Source organism: Rhinopithecus bieti, unplaced genomic scaffold (genome assembly GCF_001698545.2).
Source record: "Rhinopithecus bieti isolate Rb0 unplaced genomic scaffold, ASM169854v2 scaffold_17222, whole genome shotgun sequence".
Taxonomy (NCBI): domain Eukaryota; kingdom Metazoa; phylum Chordata; class Mammalia; order Primates; family Cercopithecidae; genus Rhinopithecus; species Rhinopithecus bieti.
In genome coordinates, this window is record NW_016808807.1 from 89,488 (window position 1) to 109,487 (window position 20,000).

General features: G+C 46.4%; 1 protein-coding gene across 2 annotated transcripts in view; it reads right to left on the reverse strand.

Annotated features, from left to right (window-relative positions):
• The window catches only part of ARHGEF4 (Rho guanine nucleotide exchange factor 4), a 135,957-nt gene that overhangs the window by 12,859 nt on the left and 103,098 nt on the right, over positions 1 to 20,000 (reverse strand). For both annotated transcript variants that reach the window (XR_001888218.1, XM_017887220.1), the window contains one exon: positions 5,959 to 6,098. Coding sequence is in view for 1 of the 2 variants with exons in the window: in XM_017887220.1 (XP_017742709.1) it covers positions 5,959 to 6,098 (140 nt within the window). In the remaining variant the exon portion in view is untranslated. The remainder of the gene's footprint in view (positions 1 to 5,958; positions 6,099 to 20,000) is intronic.

The following is a 20,000-nucleotide window of genomic DNA, read 5'->3' on the forward strand; positions in this document are numbered from 1 at the left end:
ACCCTGAAAGTCAGCATCCAATTGAAGACTATAAAGCAGACTGGATGCCGCGTGAGTGCGTGCATACGCGCACAAGGGGTACCATGGTGTGCATGTGCGTAGGTACCTCTGTGTAAGGGGATACATCTGTGTGTGGGGGGTTTCCATGCATGTGCACATGTACCCATGTGGGTGCCCACGTGTGCGCAGAGGAGCGTCAGGGATGGGTCCAGAGAGGCTGTGCGCCTCCCTCACATCAGAAGCTTCAGCCTGAGCCCATCTGTCTGCTGTACTGCTCCTGCCCAGTTCTTTAGAAAACGCTGGTCTCAAGGTTTGCTCCCCCAAGCTCTCAGGAGAATTGGGGGGGGGGTCAGAAGACATCTAAAGTCTTGCTGGTACCCCCAAATCCCAGCACTCCTCTGGCAAGATGGTGATGTGTCCTCTCATGGGGTGTGGCTCAGAACCCCTCATGTGTGGAGGCTTCACTGTGCACCTGTGGTCTCTGAACCGCTGGCCACCCAGGGGGTACATGTCCTCTGGGCCCTGGGCACAGTGAGTCAGTGAGCTGGATGGCCAACACAGGTACTGAGTGCTGGAGGGTCTATAGCAGCCTGCTCGCCACTGGGCCAGGCCTGGGCAGGCACGGTTTGGTTCTTCAGCCCTAGCTGGGTGCTGGGCACATCCTCTGCCCCACACACAACAGGGCAGCCTGGGGAGGACTGAAGGTGGCTGAAGCAGCCTTGACTGAGGACTGAGTAGGGTCCTTTTCCCTGCCCAGGGGCCCTCAGCCTCTATATCCCAGAGAGCTGGGTTTATGGCAGGAATGGCAATGGTAACAGCTTTCCTATGTGAGTTTCATGACCAAAAACCTAACAGAAAAACTTGAAGGCAGACAGGGTGCAGTAACTCACAGCTGTAATCCCAGCACTTTGCAAAGCCGAGGTGGACAGATCGCTTGAGCTCAGGAGTTCGAGACCAGCCTGGGCAACATAGTGAAACCCCATCTCTATAAAAGATACACATATTAGCCAGGAGTGGTGGCGTGTGCCTGTAGTCCCAGCTACGAGAAAGGCTAAGGTGGAAGGATCACTTGAGCCTGGGAGGTGAAGGTTGCAATGAGCCAAGATTAGGCCTCTGCACTCCAGCCTGGGTGACAGAGTGAGACCCTGTCTCAAAAAAAAAAAAAAAAAAAAAAAAAGGAAAAGAAAAGAAAAAGCTTCAAGACAAATGCCTAGGCCCTTGAGGAGTTTGACAGACAGCTCCCGCCAGGGAGAGGAGTGTCCCCACTAGGCTGGTGGCAGGACTGATGTGCAAGCAGAAGGGAGACATAGGTGTCTGGTGCAGATGAGGGCTGAACCCCCAGTGCTGTGGCTTTGGGAGTACAAAGGGAAGAGGAAAGCTACTTTGGAGGGGCTGGCCAACAGGTGACCTTGCAACCCTGTGCAAAAGTGGCAGCAGTGGCCCCAAGGGACTGTGAGCTGCTCCTGCCTTGTCTCATGGAGCACCTAAGCCCGGCCTGTTGTCCAGCCTAATGAGGATGAGCACGAGGTATCTGCAGCACTGACAGCCATCAGCCTCCTCCCTGGGGCTCAGGAGGGGGAATAAGAGCCAGGTCAGGCCTGGGGAGGGATGTCCAGTGGTACGGGAATCCAGGGAAGACAAAGACACCTGGGGCAAGTCAGGGTGATTCCATGAGGCGTGGCCAAAAGCTGGCCTCATGTCCTATAGCATCCTCGGGGTATCTCACGGACAATGCCAGGAGAGCAAGGGCAGTGACCCTGCCCTGGGGACATCTGTCCCCAGGCCCAACCTGGCTCTTGTTTTCCCTCCTCAGCCCCACAAAGGAGCCTGATGCCTATCAGTGCCCCAGACACCTCGTGCTCATCCTCACCAGGCTGGAAGACAAGCTGGGCTTAGGCACTCCATGAGGTGGAGCAGGAGCAGCTCACAGGATGCTGCAAGACATGAGCCAGGGGACAGGCTGCCGCCCACAGGTGCCAGTGGGCAGTGAGAGACCCCAGACCTCCCCAGCAGGAGCCAGGCCATCCTCTCCCCTGGACACATCATGGCTCACACTTGCAGCACTGCCCACACGGTGGTGGGTGGTCACTCTCACCGACAGGCACTTCTGGCTTTAGCTTCGGAAAAAGTCCAGAGGACTTAGGATAGCCTCAGGCCTGACTGCAGGGGCGCAGTGCAGCCCAAGAGGGCCAACGGGGAGGGCGAGGAACTGGGCAGACAGGCCCAGGCCTGGGCCATGGCCTTGGGAGTAGGCCCTAGAGGGGCCAGTGCTGGAAGAAGAGAGTACACTCCTGGGTACTGAAGACAGTCAGCATCTGTGTTCCTTAATTTGCCTGGCAGGGACTGGACACTCACGCGGGGCAGGGCACAAGTAACTCAAGGAATGCAGAAGGAACGAGACATTGCACCTGTTTGCACATTCCTCCGGCCCATACGGGAAAACGCAGGGGCCCACACAGACACAGCCTGCGGGCAGGCCCCTGCAGGCAGGACCATGGCTTCCGCACAGGTGCATCCTAGGGCCTGGTGCCTCCCTGACACAAGTACTCACTACACACCTGCTACATGTATGTAACACACATCCACATCCTTTATGTACAGCACGTGCACACGCATCTGTTTGTGTATGCCTTATATGCTTTATGCTTATAAAGCTCAGTCCTCATGTACCTGGAAAGCAAACTGCCTTGCGGCTCTGCCCCAAGTGGGCCGCTCTCCAGGCCAGAGGGTTTGCGTTTGTTCTGCTTAGGAGATTGCAAGGTGGTTTCTCCTTCTGAGGGAGGCATCCGGCTAAATTGCGACCCTTTCTTGTTGACGCTGATGTCAAACATCTTAGATATTCCTCGTCCAAAGCATCTTAGAATGAACAACTTGTCAAGGAACTGAGAGCCCAAAAAGATAAGAAAGGGTCACAATTGAGCCCCTATATATTCTTAGGAAACAGAAGGGAATGTGTGATTTCAGGGCAAGCCGAATATTATTTAGTAAGGACTTTTCTCTGACACCTGTTGCTTTGCTCATCTCTAGATATTAAAGTCACACCAACCCCCAGCAAAGCTTCTGGCTGAGCCTGCGGGAGGGCTGCCCTGAAGGCCTGGGAACTGGCCTGTCACGGGACATTCACTGCTTATCTTTCCAGTTTCTGATGAGTGAGTCCACTTATTGCTTCCGGCGGCTCCGAACAGGCAGGCACCACCTTTTCTGAGTCTGCGGTGCAAGCCAGGCACAGCGAGGGCTCCAGCCTCACATCCGCTCACAAAACACAGAGATGGCCTTGCTGCAGTGCTGTGCTGGACCCAGAGAGGCCTCCAAGCCCAGGCCTGCCCTTCTTACTGCCTTTCTCAGGATCGCCTTTCTACATGAGGATCTGGAAGCACTGGTAGCCTTCATGAGGCATGTGGATGCCATCTGGGACAGGAGCCAGCCTCCCCAGCACCAGCCCGCGGCATCGCTGGAGACGGGCTCCCTCTGCCTGACTTCCTGCTCTCCTCTGTAAAGTGCTCTCCTCTTCCCCAGGGGGAAGGACACGCACCCTAAACGTTAAGGCATACCAGCAACACCCTGTCTGCTCAGCAACCTCCAACGCCAGGAGAGACCTCTGAACCCAAAGAACCAAACAGGCACTTACACAATCCAAATCTAAATTGCCCGACTTTCCCTCAGAAAGAACAGAACCTCATTTTGGGGTTTTTTTTTTTCAGAGAAGTCCTGGCTCTTGGCCTTTGTCGGCCAAAGCATCTTAGAATGAACAACTTGTCAAGGAACTCAGAGCCCAAAAAAAACACCTCCTTGCCAGCAGCAAGATGTGACAGTCCATAATTTTACCCTCAGGTAGGAGACACACAACTATGAAACGCAAACACAAGATCAACGCAGCCATAAGGCCAGCCCTGGAGTCCCCACCTCTCTGGAGTCCCTGAGTGCTTTGGTTGCGATGGTCATCCTTGTGGTTGGAGATGCACTGAGTGACAGCCCACCCTGCCGGGTGTGTGCAGTCAGTTGCTATCAGCCCTGCACAGCCTCATGCCATCTGGTGTCACAGCCATGTGAACCAGCTCAAACAGTCACTGCTCAGTGCTCCATGCCCTACATCTGACAGACCCCCTCGGGGTCCCCCTGCTGGGACCGAGCCCCAAGATGGAGGAGGCAGCCTGAGTCTTCCAGAAAAAGCACAACCGGCCAAGCGTGGTGGCTCACGCCTGTAATCCCAGCACTTTGGGAGGCCAAGGCAGGCAGATCACCTGAGCTCAAGAGTTTGAGATCAGCCTGGCGAATTTGGCGAAACTCCTTCTCTACTGAAAGTACAAAGATTAGCCGGGCATGGTGGCAGGCACCTGTAATCCCAGCTACTTGGGAGGCTGAGGCAGGAGAATCGCTTGAACCTGGGAGGCAGAGGTTGCAGTGAGCCAAGACCATCGTGCCACTGCACTCCAGTCTGGGCGACAAGAGTGGGACTCCATCACTTAAAAAAAAAAAAAAAGAAAAGCACAACTATTTCTTGTGAATTCTGCTTCAGGTGACATGATTTCAGAACATCTTCCATCCCAAATAGCTTACGAGAGTCACTTAAAGAGAAAGGTTTTGTCGGGAAAGCTTGTTTACATGTTTATTCTTTATGCATCATGGGTTTTGAGTAGCGCATTATTTAATGACCATTTTATTTGCATTTGCATTTGTATTTTTGAGATGGAGTCTCGCTCTGTTGCCCAGGCTGGAATGCAGTGGCACCATCTTGGCTCACTGCAACCTTTGCCTCCCAGACTTAAGCTATTCTCCTGCCTCAGCCTCCTAAGTAGCTGGGATTACAGGTGCCCACCACCATGCCTGGCTAACTTTTGTATTTTTAGTAGAGATGGGGTTTCACCGTGTTGGCCAGGGTGTTCTCGAACTCCTGATCTCAGGTGATCCAGCTGTCTCAGCCTTCCAAAGTGCTGAGATTACAGGCGACAGCCACCGTGCCTGGCCTTAATGACTGTTTTAAATCATCATCTAGAGCTGGGCCTCTGGGAGGAGTTCGTGGGCCTTTGATTCCACTCCTCTGTCCAGTGGGTAAGGAGGACACCACCCTCCTCACTGGCTTCTGAGAAGCCCCCCAGCTCATTCATTCACAGAAAAGTCTAACTCTTCCAAAATTGATCCCTTCTTAAGGAAAAACCTGAGTGCTATAAGATCCTGAGTTGTCAGAGTCCAGTTTTAATGAAGCAGAAACACACCAGTACCTCCTGACTGGAGAACACGGCATTTGCTATGGGCATGTGCTTGTGCTGGTCATCTGGTTACACTTCCATGACGTTCAACAACACCCTCCAGTTAAGTAAAAGAGGCTGAGAAAGTAGGAGGGTGAGTGAGAAAGAGGCGTGTTAAAGCATCACGATTTCGCTCTCATTGGGAATGCAAAGGGAGAACTCAGATGGGAACCAGTTTTGCCTGGATGAGGATTCTCACGGATTTCTTCTGCTTCAGTAGGAATAGCAAAAACACAGCAACTCGCATGCAGTTGTCATAGCAACAGCAATACTTCTGAACTCCTGTTGTCAGGAGAGAAAATAGTTTTTCCCTCGCCTTGTTCCCAGCCTGCCCAAATGGCTGGTTGCAGGGTCAGGGGCTGGAGTGACTGGAGAAGCCCTGACCTCCCTTCTACTAAGTAGGACTCCTCTGGCTGGGATGGCTCTTGGCAGCTGCTCACTAGGACAGCCCCATGAGGCGGACCAGCATGCTGGCATTGCATCTGCTCTGTGGGCCCCAGGAGGGCACAGGGAGTCCTGTGTTGGACAAACCGTGCTCTTGACACCACATCCCAAAGTGAGGACCACAGGCTGAAACTGCGCTGTGCATGGCCAACACCACTAGCATCTGCATGGAACATGGACTGTGGGCATCTGGCTTGCATGAGCGTGCTGGAGTCCAGCTTGTAGCCCCAGCCTGTCCCTCCCTCTGCCCGCGCAGCCCTGACCCTACCTCATTGATAGCCAGCTGCTCACCACCCCCTCCAGGGTGGCTGTAGTGGTGGCCGGAGCTGTGCAGGTCATCATACAGGTCCTCCTCGCTCCCCACTTCATCAGCGCGGACAGCTGTGTCCAGAGCTCCATCAGGCATGGCTGGAAGGAGAGACAGCAGCTGGGCAAAGGGGGCTGGGCTGGGAGGGCTGAGGGGAGAACATGTGGAGAAGGAGCCCAGTGGGTTCAGGACAAACGCTCCTTCTGCAGGGGGAGGATGCAGGTTGCAGGGCTAGGTTCTCAAACCATCCTTGCCGCAAACATGTGGTCTGGGTGAAAGAATGCACCATCTCACTCACACCACCAACATTAGTCACCCATCACCCAGTCTACAGCAACTCGGCTGACAAGGGAACACAGTATTCACCATCACACAGCTCGAGAGCCCCTTAGGTTGTATTCAGTGACAAACCATTTTCCATTGTGTTGGCTACAGTATAGGCCCTTAGGAAAAATGTTAACATTTTGTTATCCAATATATATGTGTGTATTCAAAGAAAATATACAGTTCTGTACATGCAAATATGGTTTGAAATTTAATACAATGAACAGTCCTGGTACCCATTACTCTACTTAGGAAAAACACCAGAAACTTGACCTTCCACATCCTGTATACTCCACTGAGTCCCATTCCCATCTCCTTCCTGTAGAGATATTCAAGAGTTAGAACTTTTAATAAATTATTCCCATGCCTTTGTCTTAGCATTTAACTCTGTCAGTTATGCTAGGTTTTGACCTTGTCTAAAGGGAGCCAGCAAATCCACTCTTCTCTGGCTGGCTGTTTTTACTCAACTGTGTGTGTAGCTGTGATTGTTTCATTTTCACTGCTGCAGAGTCTTGTGTTGTACGAGTCTTTCACATTGTGTGTGTTGGCTGTAGTGCTGAAGCAGGGTATGTCCTGTGCTGTTGCAGTGGTGCTGCTGGACGGTGTCTGCACGCCTCCTGGGTGTGCGTCAGAGGGTTTCTCTAGGACATTGTTTCTCAACCCTGCTTTCGTGACAGCCCCGCTAAGGAGCACATTATTTTCCTAATCCCTCCCTGCCCCCATGAAATCAATATCACAAATGTATTGTGTATTGCTTATGCAATGTGGCATTCTGGAGAGCCATAAACCATCATAATAGCTAACATATTTGCCCAGTTGGGCAAAATCGTCACCCCTGGTGTGAATTCACACTGCTGAGTGTAGACGCCCAGGTGTGTGTGGCCCTGCTGGGTCCTAGGCACACCAAATAGTTTCCCAGAACCTGAAAGCGGTACAAGAATGTTCCATCCCTCCACATCCCAGCCAGCTCTTGAGATTGGCATTATGAGACATTTAAATTCTTGGGTCTAATGGGTATGAAATGGTATCTTACTCTGATTTTAATTGACATTTCAGATTACTAACGAGTTGACCTTTTATCTATGGGCCATTTATATTTCCCTTTAATGTGAAGTGTTTATGAGTTTTACCCATTTGTCTATTGAATTGCTTATCTTTAACATACCACTGACATAAAATATGTATGTATTCATGTATGTATGTATGTATACACACACATTCCTTCCCTCACTTCTAGATACCTCTGTCTCTCAGATGTGTCACAACTATCTCCTCCCAGTTTGTGGCTTGTTACTATTTTTAAGGGGCCTTTTGATGAACAGAAGTCCTTAATTTTAATATAGACAAATTTGTCAATCTAGTCCTATTTGGTGTATGTTTTCTGTGTCTAGGAAATTCTTTCCAACCTCAGTCATAATGATATTCTTCTCTGTTATCTTTTCATGTTTTATAGCTTTCTTTTGACACATATGCTGTTAATCCACCTGGAAATGATTTTTGTGGTATAGAGGTTGGAATCCAATTTCTTTCTTCTGTAAGGATAATCAATGGTCTCGGCACCATTCATGGAATGGGCAGTCCTTTCCCATGGACCTACAATGTCTGCTCTGTCCTTGAGTTTCTAGATAGTTGGGTCTGCATCTGGACTCTCTTCTTGCAAGAGGCACAATAATGGTCTCCAAAAGATGAAAAGATGGAATCTTCAGAGCCTGTGAATATGTTATGTTACGTGAGGAATTAAAGAGGAATTAAGGTTGCAGATGAAACCAGGGCTGCTAATCAGCTGACCTCAAAATAGGAAGATTATCTTGGATTATCCACTTGGGCCCAACACAGGTGAAAATATGAACTCTGAAGACTCATTTCAGGCACTTCCTCCTCCGTGAGAGTCATGTTATGACTCTTATCTTGTTCTCAGGGAGCTTGAGCAGACAACCCTCATGGCAGGAAACACATCCCTGTACACTGTGTTGGTCTGACTCCCCCCAGCTATACTCTGAGCTCCTTGAAAGCAGGAGCCATGACTTATTCGTTAATGTCAACGTTTAGGAAATGTTAAGTAAATAAATGAGTAAACAGATGGATGGAAGAAACAGATAAATGGTGATGAAACAGACAAAGAAACCGATGGAAGGATGAACACTTGAACAGATGGAAGCCGGGAGGATGACTGGGGTGGCAAATGGCAAGTTCCTCAAAGGTGGAGCCCAAAGGCCTGGCAGCGCCAACATCAGGAACACAGTTAAAACTCCACATGTGTCCCCAGAACTGACCTGGGATATGGTTTGGATTTGTGTTCCTGCCCAAATCTCATGTTGAATTAAAGGTGTGGCCTGGTGGGAGCTAACTGGATCATGGGGGCAGATTCCCCCCTTGCTGTTCTCGTGATAGTGGATGAGTTCTCATGAGATCTGATCGTTTAAAAGTGTGTGGCACTTGCCGCTTCACTCACTCTCTCCTGCTGCCATGTGGAGAAGGTGGTGCTTCCCCTTAGCCTTCTGCCATGATCTAAGTTTCCTGAGGCCTCCCTGTCATGCTTCCTGTGAAGCCTGTGGAACTCTGAGCCAATTAAACCTCTTTTTTTCAGATTACCCAGTCTCAGGTAATGTTTTATAGTACTGTGAGAATGGACTAATACACTCTGTCTCCGACCTGGAGGCAGTGGCCAGAGTCCAGCTTGCAAGCAGGAGCCAAGGGCCTTCTCCTAACCTTGTACATAGCTACAAGTCCCTCGGAACACTCATGATTTTTATTTCATTTTATGTTTAAAAACTTTTATTATGAAAAGTTTCAAAAGTGCACAAAAGGAGAAAAAATAGTATAAGGAACCCTATATATTCATTGTCCAGCTTCAACAATTCTCAACATGTGGCCACTTTTGTTTCATCATCTAATTCCACTCCCCACTAGATGGTTTTTAGGGCAAATCTAAGATACAATATAATTTCATCTGTAAACACCATAGCATATGTTTCTGAAACATAAGGATCCCATCTCTCTTTCTTTAAAAAACGTAACCACGATACACATCTAAAACAAACCAATCCATCAAAAGTTGTCAAATTGTCATACCTTCTCCCCTAGGGCCTTAAAATTCATTTTATTGGCTGGGTGCAGTGGCTTACGCCTGCAATCCCAGCACTTTGGGAGGCTGAGGTAGGCAGATCACGAGGTCAGGAGATCAAGACCAGCCTGGCCAGCATGGTGAAACCCTGTCTCTACTAAAAATACAAAAAATTAGGCAGGCATGGTGGCACACACCTGTAGTCCTAGCTACTTGGGAGGCTGAGGCAGGAGAACTGCTTGAACCCAACAGGCGGAGGTTGCAGTCAGCAGAGATTGCTCCACTGCACTCCAGCCTGGGCAACAGAGTGAGATTCTGTCTCAAAAAAACACCCAAAAAACAAAACAAAAAACCGTTTTATTGTGAAATGATTTTAGAGTCACAGGGTATACCACTATAGTACACAGGGCACTGTGCACTCTCCACCCAGTTTCCGTTAATGGTCTAGCTTTTGTAAGTCCAGTATGATCTCGCAGCCAAGAACCTGACATTCGTACAATGTGTGTGCATAAGCGTATGGCACTGTCACCAGTGCAGATCTGCATAGCCACCACAGCAACCTGTACGTAGGCTTTTGAGGTTGGCTTTTTCACTCAGCCAAATGCCCTGCACTCTATCCCAGCTGCTATGTGTATTCATACTTCATTCCTTTTTACTGCTGAGTCATATTCCATGTCATTCCATGGCATTCCATGGCATTCCATGCCAGTGTTGGTTTAACCATTCACCTGTTTAAGGATATGTGGATTGTTTCCAACTATTGCTATTACGAATGCAGCTGCTATGATAATTCACGAGCAGGGGTTTGTGTGAACATGTTTTCATTTCTGTGAGATAAATGCCCAGGAGTGTAATTACTGGGTGAGACGGTAGTTGACTACTTAGTTTTTAAGAAACTGCCAAACTATTTTCCAGAGTGGCTGTGCCATTTTACATTCCTGTTACTCTCGATGTCTAAGAGTTCAGTTTCTCTGAATCTTCAGGAGTACTTGATATTGTCACTATTTTATATTTGAGGCATTCTGATAGGTGTGTAGTGATATCTCATCATGGTGTCAGTTTTCATTTCCTGAAAGGCTGATGATGTTGAACATCTTTTCATGTGCTTACTTGCCATATATCCTCTTTGGTGAAATATCTCATTATGTCTTTTGCCCCCCCCCCCCCCCTTTTTTTTTTGAGACAGAGTGTTGCTCTGTCACCCAGGCTGGAGTGCAGTGGCCTGATCTTGGCTCACTGTAAGCTCCGCCTCCTGGGTTCACGCCATTCTACTGCCTCAGCCTCCTGGGTAGCTGGGACTACAGGCGCCTGAAACCACGCCCGGCTAATTTTTTGTATTTTTACTAGAGACAGGGTTTCACTGTGTTAGCCAGGATGGTCTCCATCCTCATGATCTGCCCGCCTCGACCTCTCAAAGCGCTGGGATTATAGGCATGAGCTACTGCGGCCGGCCATCTTTTGCCCTTTTTTTTTTTTTTTTTTAAGAGATAGTGTCTTGCTTTGTTGCCTGGGCTGGAGTGCAGGGGCACAATCATGGCTCACTGCAGCCTCAAACTCCTGAGCTCAAGGGATCCTCTCACCTCAACCTCCTGAGTAGCTGGTACTACAGGTTCACACCACCACACTCAGCTAATTTTCTGAAAAAATTTTCATAGAGACGGTGTTTCACTATGTTGCTCAGGCTAGTCATGAGCTCCTGGCCTCAAATGATCCTCCTGCCTCAGCATCCCAAAGTGCTGAGATTACAAGTGTAAGCCACCATGCCTTGCTCTCTTTTGCCTATTTACTAATCGGTGTTTTTTTTTTGTTTGTTTGTTTGTTTTGAGACGGAGTCTCGCTCTGTCGCCCAGGCTGGAGTGCAGTGGCCGGATCTCAGCTCACTGCAAGTTCCGCCTCCCGGGTTTATGCCATTCTCCTGCCTCAGCCTCCCGAGTAGCTGGGACTACAGGCGCCTGCCACCTCGCCCGGCTAGTTTTTTGTATTTTGTAGTAGAGACGGGGTTTCACTGTGTTAGCCAGGATGGTCTTGATCTCCTGACCTCGTGATCTGCCCGTCTCGGCCTCCCAAAGTGCTGGGATTACAGGCTTGAGCCACCGCGCCCGGCCACTACTCGGTGTTTTAATGTTGAACTGTGAAAGTTCTTTTTTTTTTTTTTTTTTTTTTTTCCCCAGACAGGGTCTCACCATGTTGCTCAGGCTGGTCTGGAACTCCTGGGCTCAAGTGATCCTCCCACCTCAGTTCCCCAGTAGCTGGGATCACAGGCTTGTGCTACCACATCTGGCTCTGAGAGTTCTTTATATATTTGAGTTATTTGTCAGGTATGAGGTTTGCGAGTATTTTCTCTCAGTCTGTAGCTTGTCTTTTCATTGCCTTAGCTAGAGTTTTCATAGTGCCAAAGTTTGAAATTGTTATAATGTTCAGTTTCTCAAATTTTCCTTTTATGAGTCATGCTTTTGGTGTCATGTCTAAGAACTCTTTGCCAAACCCTAGTTCTCAAGGATTTTCTCTTAATGTTTTCTTCTAAAAGTTTTACATGGAAATCTATAATTCATTTTGTGTATGGTTTTTTTTTTTTTTTTTTGTATAATGTGTGAAGCTTAGGTCAAGGCTCATTTTCATCACCTATGGATGGTCTAATGGTATTATTTCTGGCATCATTTGTGAAAAGAGTATCATTTTTCCACTGAATTGCTTTTGTACCTTTGTAAAAAATCAAAAGTTTTGATGAGCAAAGTAAGGACATTACTACCTATTTTACAGAAATAAAAATGATTATAAGAGAATACCATGAACTGTTGTATGCTAACAAATTAAATAAACCAGATGAAATGGAAAATTTCTAGAAACACATAATATACCAAAACTGACTCAAGAAGAAATAGGAAATCAGAATAGATCTATAATTGGTAGAGAAATTGAAGACTAATAAAAAAATCGTCCAATAAAGAAAAGCCCAGGGCCAGATGGCTTCTACCATCTGGTGGTGAATTCTACCAAATATTTAAAGTATAATCAAACCAATTCTCCTCAAGTTCTTCCAAAAATATTAAAGAGGAAGGAATACTTCCCAACTCATTGTAACATCAGTATTGCTTTGATAATAAATAAACCCAGACAAAGAAACTACAAGAAAACTATAGACTAATATCCCTTATGAATATAGATGCAAAAATCCTCAACAAAATACTAGGAAATGGAATTCAACAGCATATTGAAAGGATTATATATCAGGACCAAATGGAATTTATTTCTGGAATGCAAGGATGGGTCAATGTAGGAGAGCAAATCAATATAATATACTAAATTAACAGAATGAAGGAAAAATACATGATTATCTTCATCTATGCAGAAAAAGCATTGACCATGTTTTTGTGATAAAACATTCAATAAACTAGAAATAGAAGGAAAAGTCCTCAATGTGATAAAGGCCACATATGAAAATCTCACAGCTAACATCATAATCAATGATGGAAGATGGCAAGTTGTATCCCTAAGATGAGGAATGAGATGAGGATGCCTGCTTTCTCCACTTCTATTCAACATAGTACTGTAAGTCCTGGTGAGAGCAGTCAAGAAAAAGAAATAAAGGACATCCACATTGAAAAGGAAAAATAAAATTATCTGTTTGCAGATGACACCTTTTTATATGTAGCATACCTTAAAGAATCCACAATAAAATTATTAAAGCTAATAAAATTCAGCAAAGCTACAGAATATAAATTAACACAAAAAATCAGTTTTATTTCTGTATATTTGCAGTGAGTAATCTGAAAAGGAAACTTTTAAAAATTTCATTACAATAGCATTAAAAAGAATAACATACTGGCAGGTCGTGGTGGCTCACACCTGTAATCCCAGCACTTTGGGAGGCCAAGGCAGGCGAATCACGAGGTCAGGAGATCGAGACCATCCTGGCTAACACGGTGAAACCCCGTCTCTACTAAAATACAAAAAACTAGCCGGGCGAGGTGGCGGGCGCCTGTAGTCCCAGCTACTTGGGAGGCTGAGGCAGAAGAATGGCGTGAACCCAGAAGGCGGAGCTTGCAGTGAGCTGAGATCGCACCACTGCACTCCAGCCTGGGCGACAGAGCGAGACACCATCTCAAAAAACAAAAACAAAAACAAAAACAAAAAACCAGAGAATAAAAGACTTAGGAATAAACTTAACCAAGGAGGCCAAAGATACGTAGACTAAAAGCTACAAAACATTGCAGAAAAAAATGAAAGAAAATCTAAAAAAAAAAAAAAAAAAGACGTCCCATGTTTATAAATTGAAAGTCTTAATATTTTTAAGACGACAGTACCACCTAAAGCAATCTGCGTATTCAATACATTCCTATAAAAATCCAATGACTTTTTTTTTTCTGAGACAGAGTTTCACTCTTGTTGCCAGGCTGCAGTGCGATGGCGTGATCTCAGCTCACTGCAACCTCCACCTCCTGGGTTCAAGTGATTCTCCTGCCTCAGCCTCCCAAGTAGCTGTGATTACAGGCATGTGCCACCACACCTGGATAATTTTGTATTTTTAGTAGAGACAGGATTTCTCCATGTTGGTCAGGCTGGTCTCGAACTCCTGACTTCAGGTGATCTGTCCACCTCAGCCTCCCAAAATGCTAGGATTACAGGTGTGAGCCACCGTACCCAGCCCCAATGGCATTTTTGTACACACATAGAAAAATTCATCATTAAAATTCATATGGAATCTCAAGGGATCCTGACTAGCCAAAATTATTTTGGAAAAAAAAAAAAAAAAAAGTTGGAGGACCCACATTTCCTGATTTCAAAACTTACTTCAAAGTCACAATAATCAAATAATGTGGAAATGGCATAAGGATAGATACATAGTCCAATGGAACTGAATAGAGGATCCAGAAATAAACCCTCCCACATATGGTCAATTGATTTTCGACAAAGGTGCTAAGACCGTGAGGGAAAAGACAGTCTTTACAGCAAACAGTGTTGGGAGGCTGGATATCCAAATGCAAAATAATGAAGTTAAACCGTTACCTAACACATATAAAAATTAACTCAAAATGGACAAAGGCCTAAATATAAGAGTTAAAACTATAAGACGCTTAGAAGAAAACAGGGGAAAGCTTTACAGCAGTGAATCTGTGAATAATTTCTTGGATATAAGACCAAAACCACAGGCAACAGGAAAAAAATAGATAAATTGAACTACATCAAAATTTAAATCTTTTGTGCATTAAAGGACAGTATCAAGAGAGAAAAGGCAACCCATGGAATGGAAGAAAATATCTGCAAATCATATATCTGATAGGGGAATAACATCCAGAAAATATTTTGAAAACCTCCTACAACTTGAAAACAAAACAAACAAAACCTCAAAACCTAGCCCAACTCAAAAATAGGCAAAGGACTTGAATAGACATTTCTTCAAAGAAGACATACAAATGGTCAATAGCGTATAAATAAGGACATACGACATCACTCATCATCAGGGAAATGCAAATAAAAATCACGGTGGTATGCCAGTTCCTCCTTAGTACGGTCATTATAAAAACAACAACAAAATATAGAAATAACAATGGCATGTGGATTATACCACAATTGTTTAAACAACTGGTTGGCTGTACTTGTTTGGCACTATTTCTGCATCTTCTATTCTGTCCCATTGATCAATGTGTCCATCCTCCTCTCATACCAAATGATCTTGTTTTCTGTGGCTATAAAATAATTCTTGAAATTTGGTAGAGTGGTTCCTCTTACTTAATTCCTGTTTTTCAGAGATGTTTTAGCTATTCTTTTTTGTTTCTTCCCCTGGCCTCCTGTTTTAGCTATTCTTGTTCCTTTGCCTTTCCATATAAATTTTAGAATAATCTTGTCTATAGCTAGAAAAAAATCCTTCTGGGATTTTGATAGGAATTACATTAAACCTATGTATCAACCTGGAGACAACTGAAACCTTTGCTCTGTTGAGCCCTCCCATCCATGAACACAGAATCTCTCTCCATATTTACATCCTCTTTGATTTCTTTCAATTCTCCACTATTTTAAAGCAAGTCCCAGACATCATGTAATCTGATCTGTAAATAGCACAGTATATGTCTTAAAAGGCAAGGCATCTCTTTCCCTTCCTCTCCCTCTCTGTCTTGCTGCTACACTTTCTTTTCTGGGGTATTTTAAAAGCAATGGTCTCTCTAGGGGAATAAAACAGATTTCTTGTAGGAGTCACTACTTTTCTTGGCTTTTTAGTAGTCCCAGCTGGGGTCTCAGCAGTTCACAAAATGATTGCTCATCTAGCCAATTTGCAGCCTGGGAGAAAAGAAAAGCGAGTTTCAACATGAGTCTCCCGGTACTTTTACTCGTCATTCTACATTCCAGCTCCCAGAACAGGGTGTGGGATTGAGGAGGTGTTTCCTGAGGGTTTCAGAACTGCATGAACGAAGGTTGAGCAGGCATTCGTGGGAGAGGGAGTGAAGGTGAAGGTGTGCAAAGGACTTCGCGACTGAAGCCAGGAGACTCAGGCTCTGTGCAAACAGCCAGTGGGAGAGCCAGTCACTTGTCTGCTTAGAACGGGCTCAAACTCTCTTACAACGCAAGGCTACTTGCTTTGTGGGTCTCACACAGCTAATTCATAGGAAAGCGTTAAAGGATGGGACCATGGTGTCTGCAGGTGAATAAAGGAACAAAAACAACATGGCCCAGCAACACAAAGGCCAGTCTTGATTTTGGGTTTTAAATTTTTATATCAGAAGACAAGTCAGCAGTCTCTGATCCATTCTGAAATTCCAACAGTGTTTAGACAGCAGAGCAGCTAAGAGCTCTAGATTCTAGAGAAATGCTCAGTGAGGGTGCCTTTGCCTCTGATGAACAGCAGCCAAACAATTCTCTGCTTCCCCTTACAAGGGAAGGCAGGTAGCTCTGCCCACCCAGGGAGAGAGGCGGAGGAATGTCCTCAGAATGCATCTCTTTCCCATGCTGACCTACTGCCCTGGAAGTCAGTGGTTCTCAAAGTGTGGTCCCCAGACCAGAAGCAGCACTTAGGGAACTTGGTAGAGATGCAAATTCTTGAGACTCCTCCCCAGACCCACTAAATCAGAAACTCTGGGGTGGGGCCCCCAGGTTGTATCTGCATAGCCCTCTAGATGACCCTGGTGCCTGCTCAACTTTGAGATCTACTGCTGTCCATCAAAAGCCATTAACAAAGTGAGTACTGACTTACTGAGCTCTGCTCCAGCAAATGCAGGCAATGCAGTCTTTGACATGGCCTTGGGGCCCTTTGAGAAATTTCTCTAAAGAGTCTGGCATACGGTCTTGGAGTAGAAACAGGAATCTGGGCATGGGGGGCACTGGGTGGTGTGCAGGCGGCCCGGCTGTTCATCCAGCACCAAACAGTCAGGGGCTTCCAGTTTACATCTGTGCATTGGTTCACTGCTTTCTGAATTCAATCAAATGTATTTATCCAGAGTCCACTGGGTATATGCCACAGATACACGTGTTCTGAGGATGCAATGTGAAGAAGGTGTTGGGGGTCTGGCAGGAAAATAAGGGAGTTAAACAAATAATGTTGCATGGTGATGCTAGGAAACCACAGGCACAGGAGGTCCAACCAGGCCTGGGAGATCCCAGTGGGATCTTGGGAGGGGCTGGCGTAGCAACGGGGGTGAAGAGTGTTCCAGGAAACAGGGACAGCATCCAGCACCAGAAGCAAGAGGGTGGGGTTGCTCCCAGTCATGGAAGAACTGCAGAGTGGCTAGAGTAGAATGAGAAGCGGGAAGGAGGGTGAGAGGTGAGGCTCCCGGGGAGCCCTGGCATGCACGTGGTCCCTGCCCGAGCAAAACAGCAGGTGCGGCTCCCTGGTGGGTCTGCGCTGCGGGACTGGGATATGTGTCCAGGTGTGGCCCCACGGGGGCCTCTCACTTCATCCTTGTGACATAAACAAGGAAGTCGAAATGATGTGTCCATTCTACAGATGAGGAAGCTGGGTCCCAAAGAAGTGAAGTTTCTCCACACAGCTCACAAGGAGCCAAACCTTGCCGGCCAGCCAGGTCACTGGGCTGTCTGCACTGGACTGAGGTTGTTTATATTTTTAGTAGAGACGGGGTTTCGCCATGTTAGCTAGGCTGGTCTTGAACTCCTGACCTCAGGTGATCTGCCCACCTTGGCCTCCCAAAGTGCTGGGATTACAGGCGTGAGCCACTTGCACCCAAGCCAGCTTTTGTTTTTTAAAAAGATTATTTTTGATAGACTTGAAAGAACAGCTTTAGATGTACAGAACAACTGGTCAGCCAGCACAGAGTTCCCAGGCACCCACAGCAGGGCTCCCCGACCATAAGGTCTCACGCTAGCAGGCACATTCATCACACGGATGGAGCAACACTGACTCTGATAGTCACTGATGTCCAGATTTTGTTCAGATGTCCTTAGTTTCTCCCAAATGGCCTTTTTCTGTTTCAGGATCCAATACTACATTTAGTCATCTCAGCTCCAGATTTTTAATTTTTAGGTTGTACAGAAGGCTCACTGAAAGCCTCAGCTTTGGAGACCTTTGTTCCTTTGGCAGCTGGAAACTTGGAGCCATCTACAGTCGCAAGCGCGAATGCACTCCGCTGTAGAGACCTGCCTCTGGCCCCTGCTGGGAGAAACTGAACTTCTCTCGGGCTCCTTCATCTCCCAGTTCTCTTCCTGGTGGGGGGAAAATAACTTTTTCTGAGAATGTACAACCCTCCTTCTGCTGTGTGTATGGCTCCAGCCTACCTGGGAGGCAGGTATCATTAGGTGCGCTGCACAGATATAGGCCCTGCAGCTCACACACACGTGAGACACACTGAGGTCTCTCAGGCAACCCGCAGCCAGGGCAGGGGAAAACTGAGCCCCGTCTCTCAATGCCCACCCCTCTCCACACCTTTCCTGCCCTGGGTCTCTAGCTGTTCTGCCTATACAAGGAGGACCCCTTGCTGCCTCTACCCTCCCTCCAAGGGCCCCTGGCTATTTGGTGCTGTCATGCCATCTCACTGAAGGTAAGAGGAGCCTTTAGCCAAGAAAAGCAGGGACTCCTACAAGAAATCTGTTTCAATCCCCACCTCAGGGAGACCACTGCTTTTAAAATACCAGGGAAGAAAGTGTGGCACAGAGAGATAGACCTTCTGTTTTAAGACATATACTATGCTATTTACAGATCAAATTACATGATGTCTGGGACTTGCTTTAAAATAATGGAGCACTAAAGGAAATCAAAGAGGATCTAAATATGGAGAGAGAGTCTGTGTTCATGGATGGGAGGGCTCAACAGGATAAAGATTTCAGTGGCTTCCAAATGGATGCATAGGTTTAGTGCAATTCCTATCAAAATCCCAGCGGGACTTTTTCTCACCTGGGAAATCAGTCAAAGGTCAGGTCTTCATGTACAAATAAGACTTTGTGGTCACAATTACTTTAAAAAGTAATTACACAAAACATGGCTGCATCATGCTTTAGCAGTAAGTGAAGCATGGTTTCTGACACATGGTGGCGTTATGTCAGGCAAATGTGAGGTGCCAGGGATGTGAACAGCTGTTCCTCTAAGTTTAGGTTGCTGCAATATTCAGGTAATCATTTCATTCTTCACTGAACAGAACCAGTCTGCAACTCAACACTTTAGATCATAGACTTTTGGAGTACAAACCCAAGGAATGCAGTATCGTTACCAAATTACAAGTTTTGGCAAAATCAGTACAACACTGTATATAATATAATGAAGTTATGTCACATATTCTGTTAATGAAAATTTTCATTATTTTCACCCTAATGCTCTGCAATAAAATAAATCATGTCACGATTAACACTTTTCATTACAAAAATTATTTAAATAACAAACAAAACACCATCATTGTTAGTGGTAGATTATAGCTGAGCTAGTTATTTAAAACAAACGAGGCCAGGTGTGGCAGCTCATGCCTGTAATCCCAGCACTTTGGGAGGCCTAGGCGGGCGGGTCACTTGAGCTCAGGAGTTTGAGACCAGTCTGGCCAACACGGTGAAACCCCGTATCTACTAAAAATACAAAAATTAGCTGGGTGTGGCGGCAGGTGCCTGTAATCCCAGCTGCTTGGGAGGCTGAGGTAGGAAAATTGCTTTAATCCAGGAGGTGGAGGTTGCAGTGAGCCAAGATCACACCACTGCACTCCAGCCTGGGCAACAGAGCAAGACTCCGTCTCAAAATCAATCAATCAATCAATCAAAAATATCAAGACTTCTAAAATGGTACAGTTTCCCCCTTCTGCTGTGCAAGCCACTTAAGGTAAATGGATCAGGACAATCATGCTTGAGAAACTCTAACGTTTGAACTAACAGGGGTTGGGGATGTCGTTACCGGTTTTAGGTTGAAGTAACCATCTAAGCATTGTCAGGCCTTCAGCACACCATTTGGTCTTTTATGCTAGCTGGTCTCGATATCCAGCACACGATCTAGCTGACCACTTTGTTAGTAGACCTGTACTTCTCTTCAGTTTGGATTAAAATTCATGCAGATTTTCTTCAGCATATTATTTTAAAGAAGTGCCTAATAGATAATTACACCTTTTAAGTACAAATACAAATAAATCTATTGCCAGGTTGGTAAGAGCTGGGCACCTTACGTTGTATCTACTCCTGACAACCACGCCTCTATCCA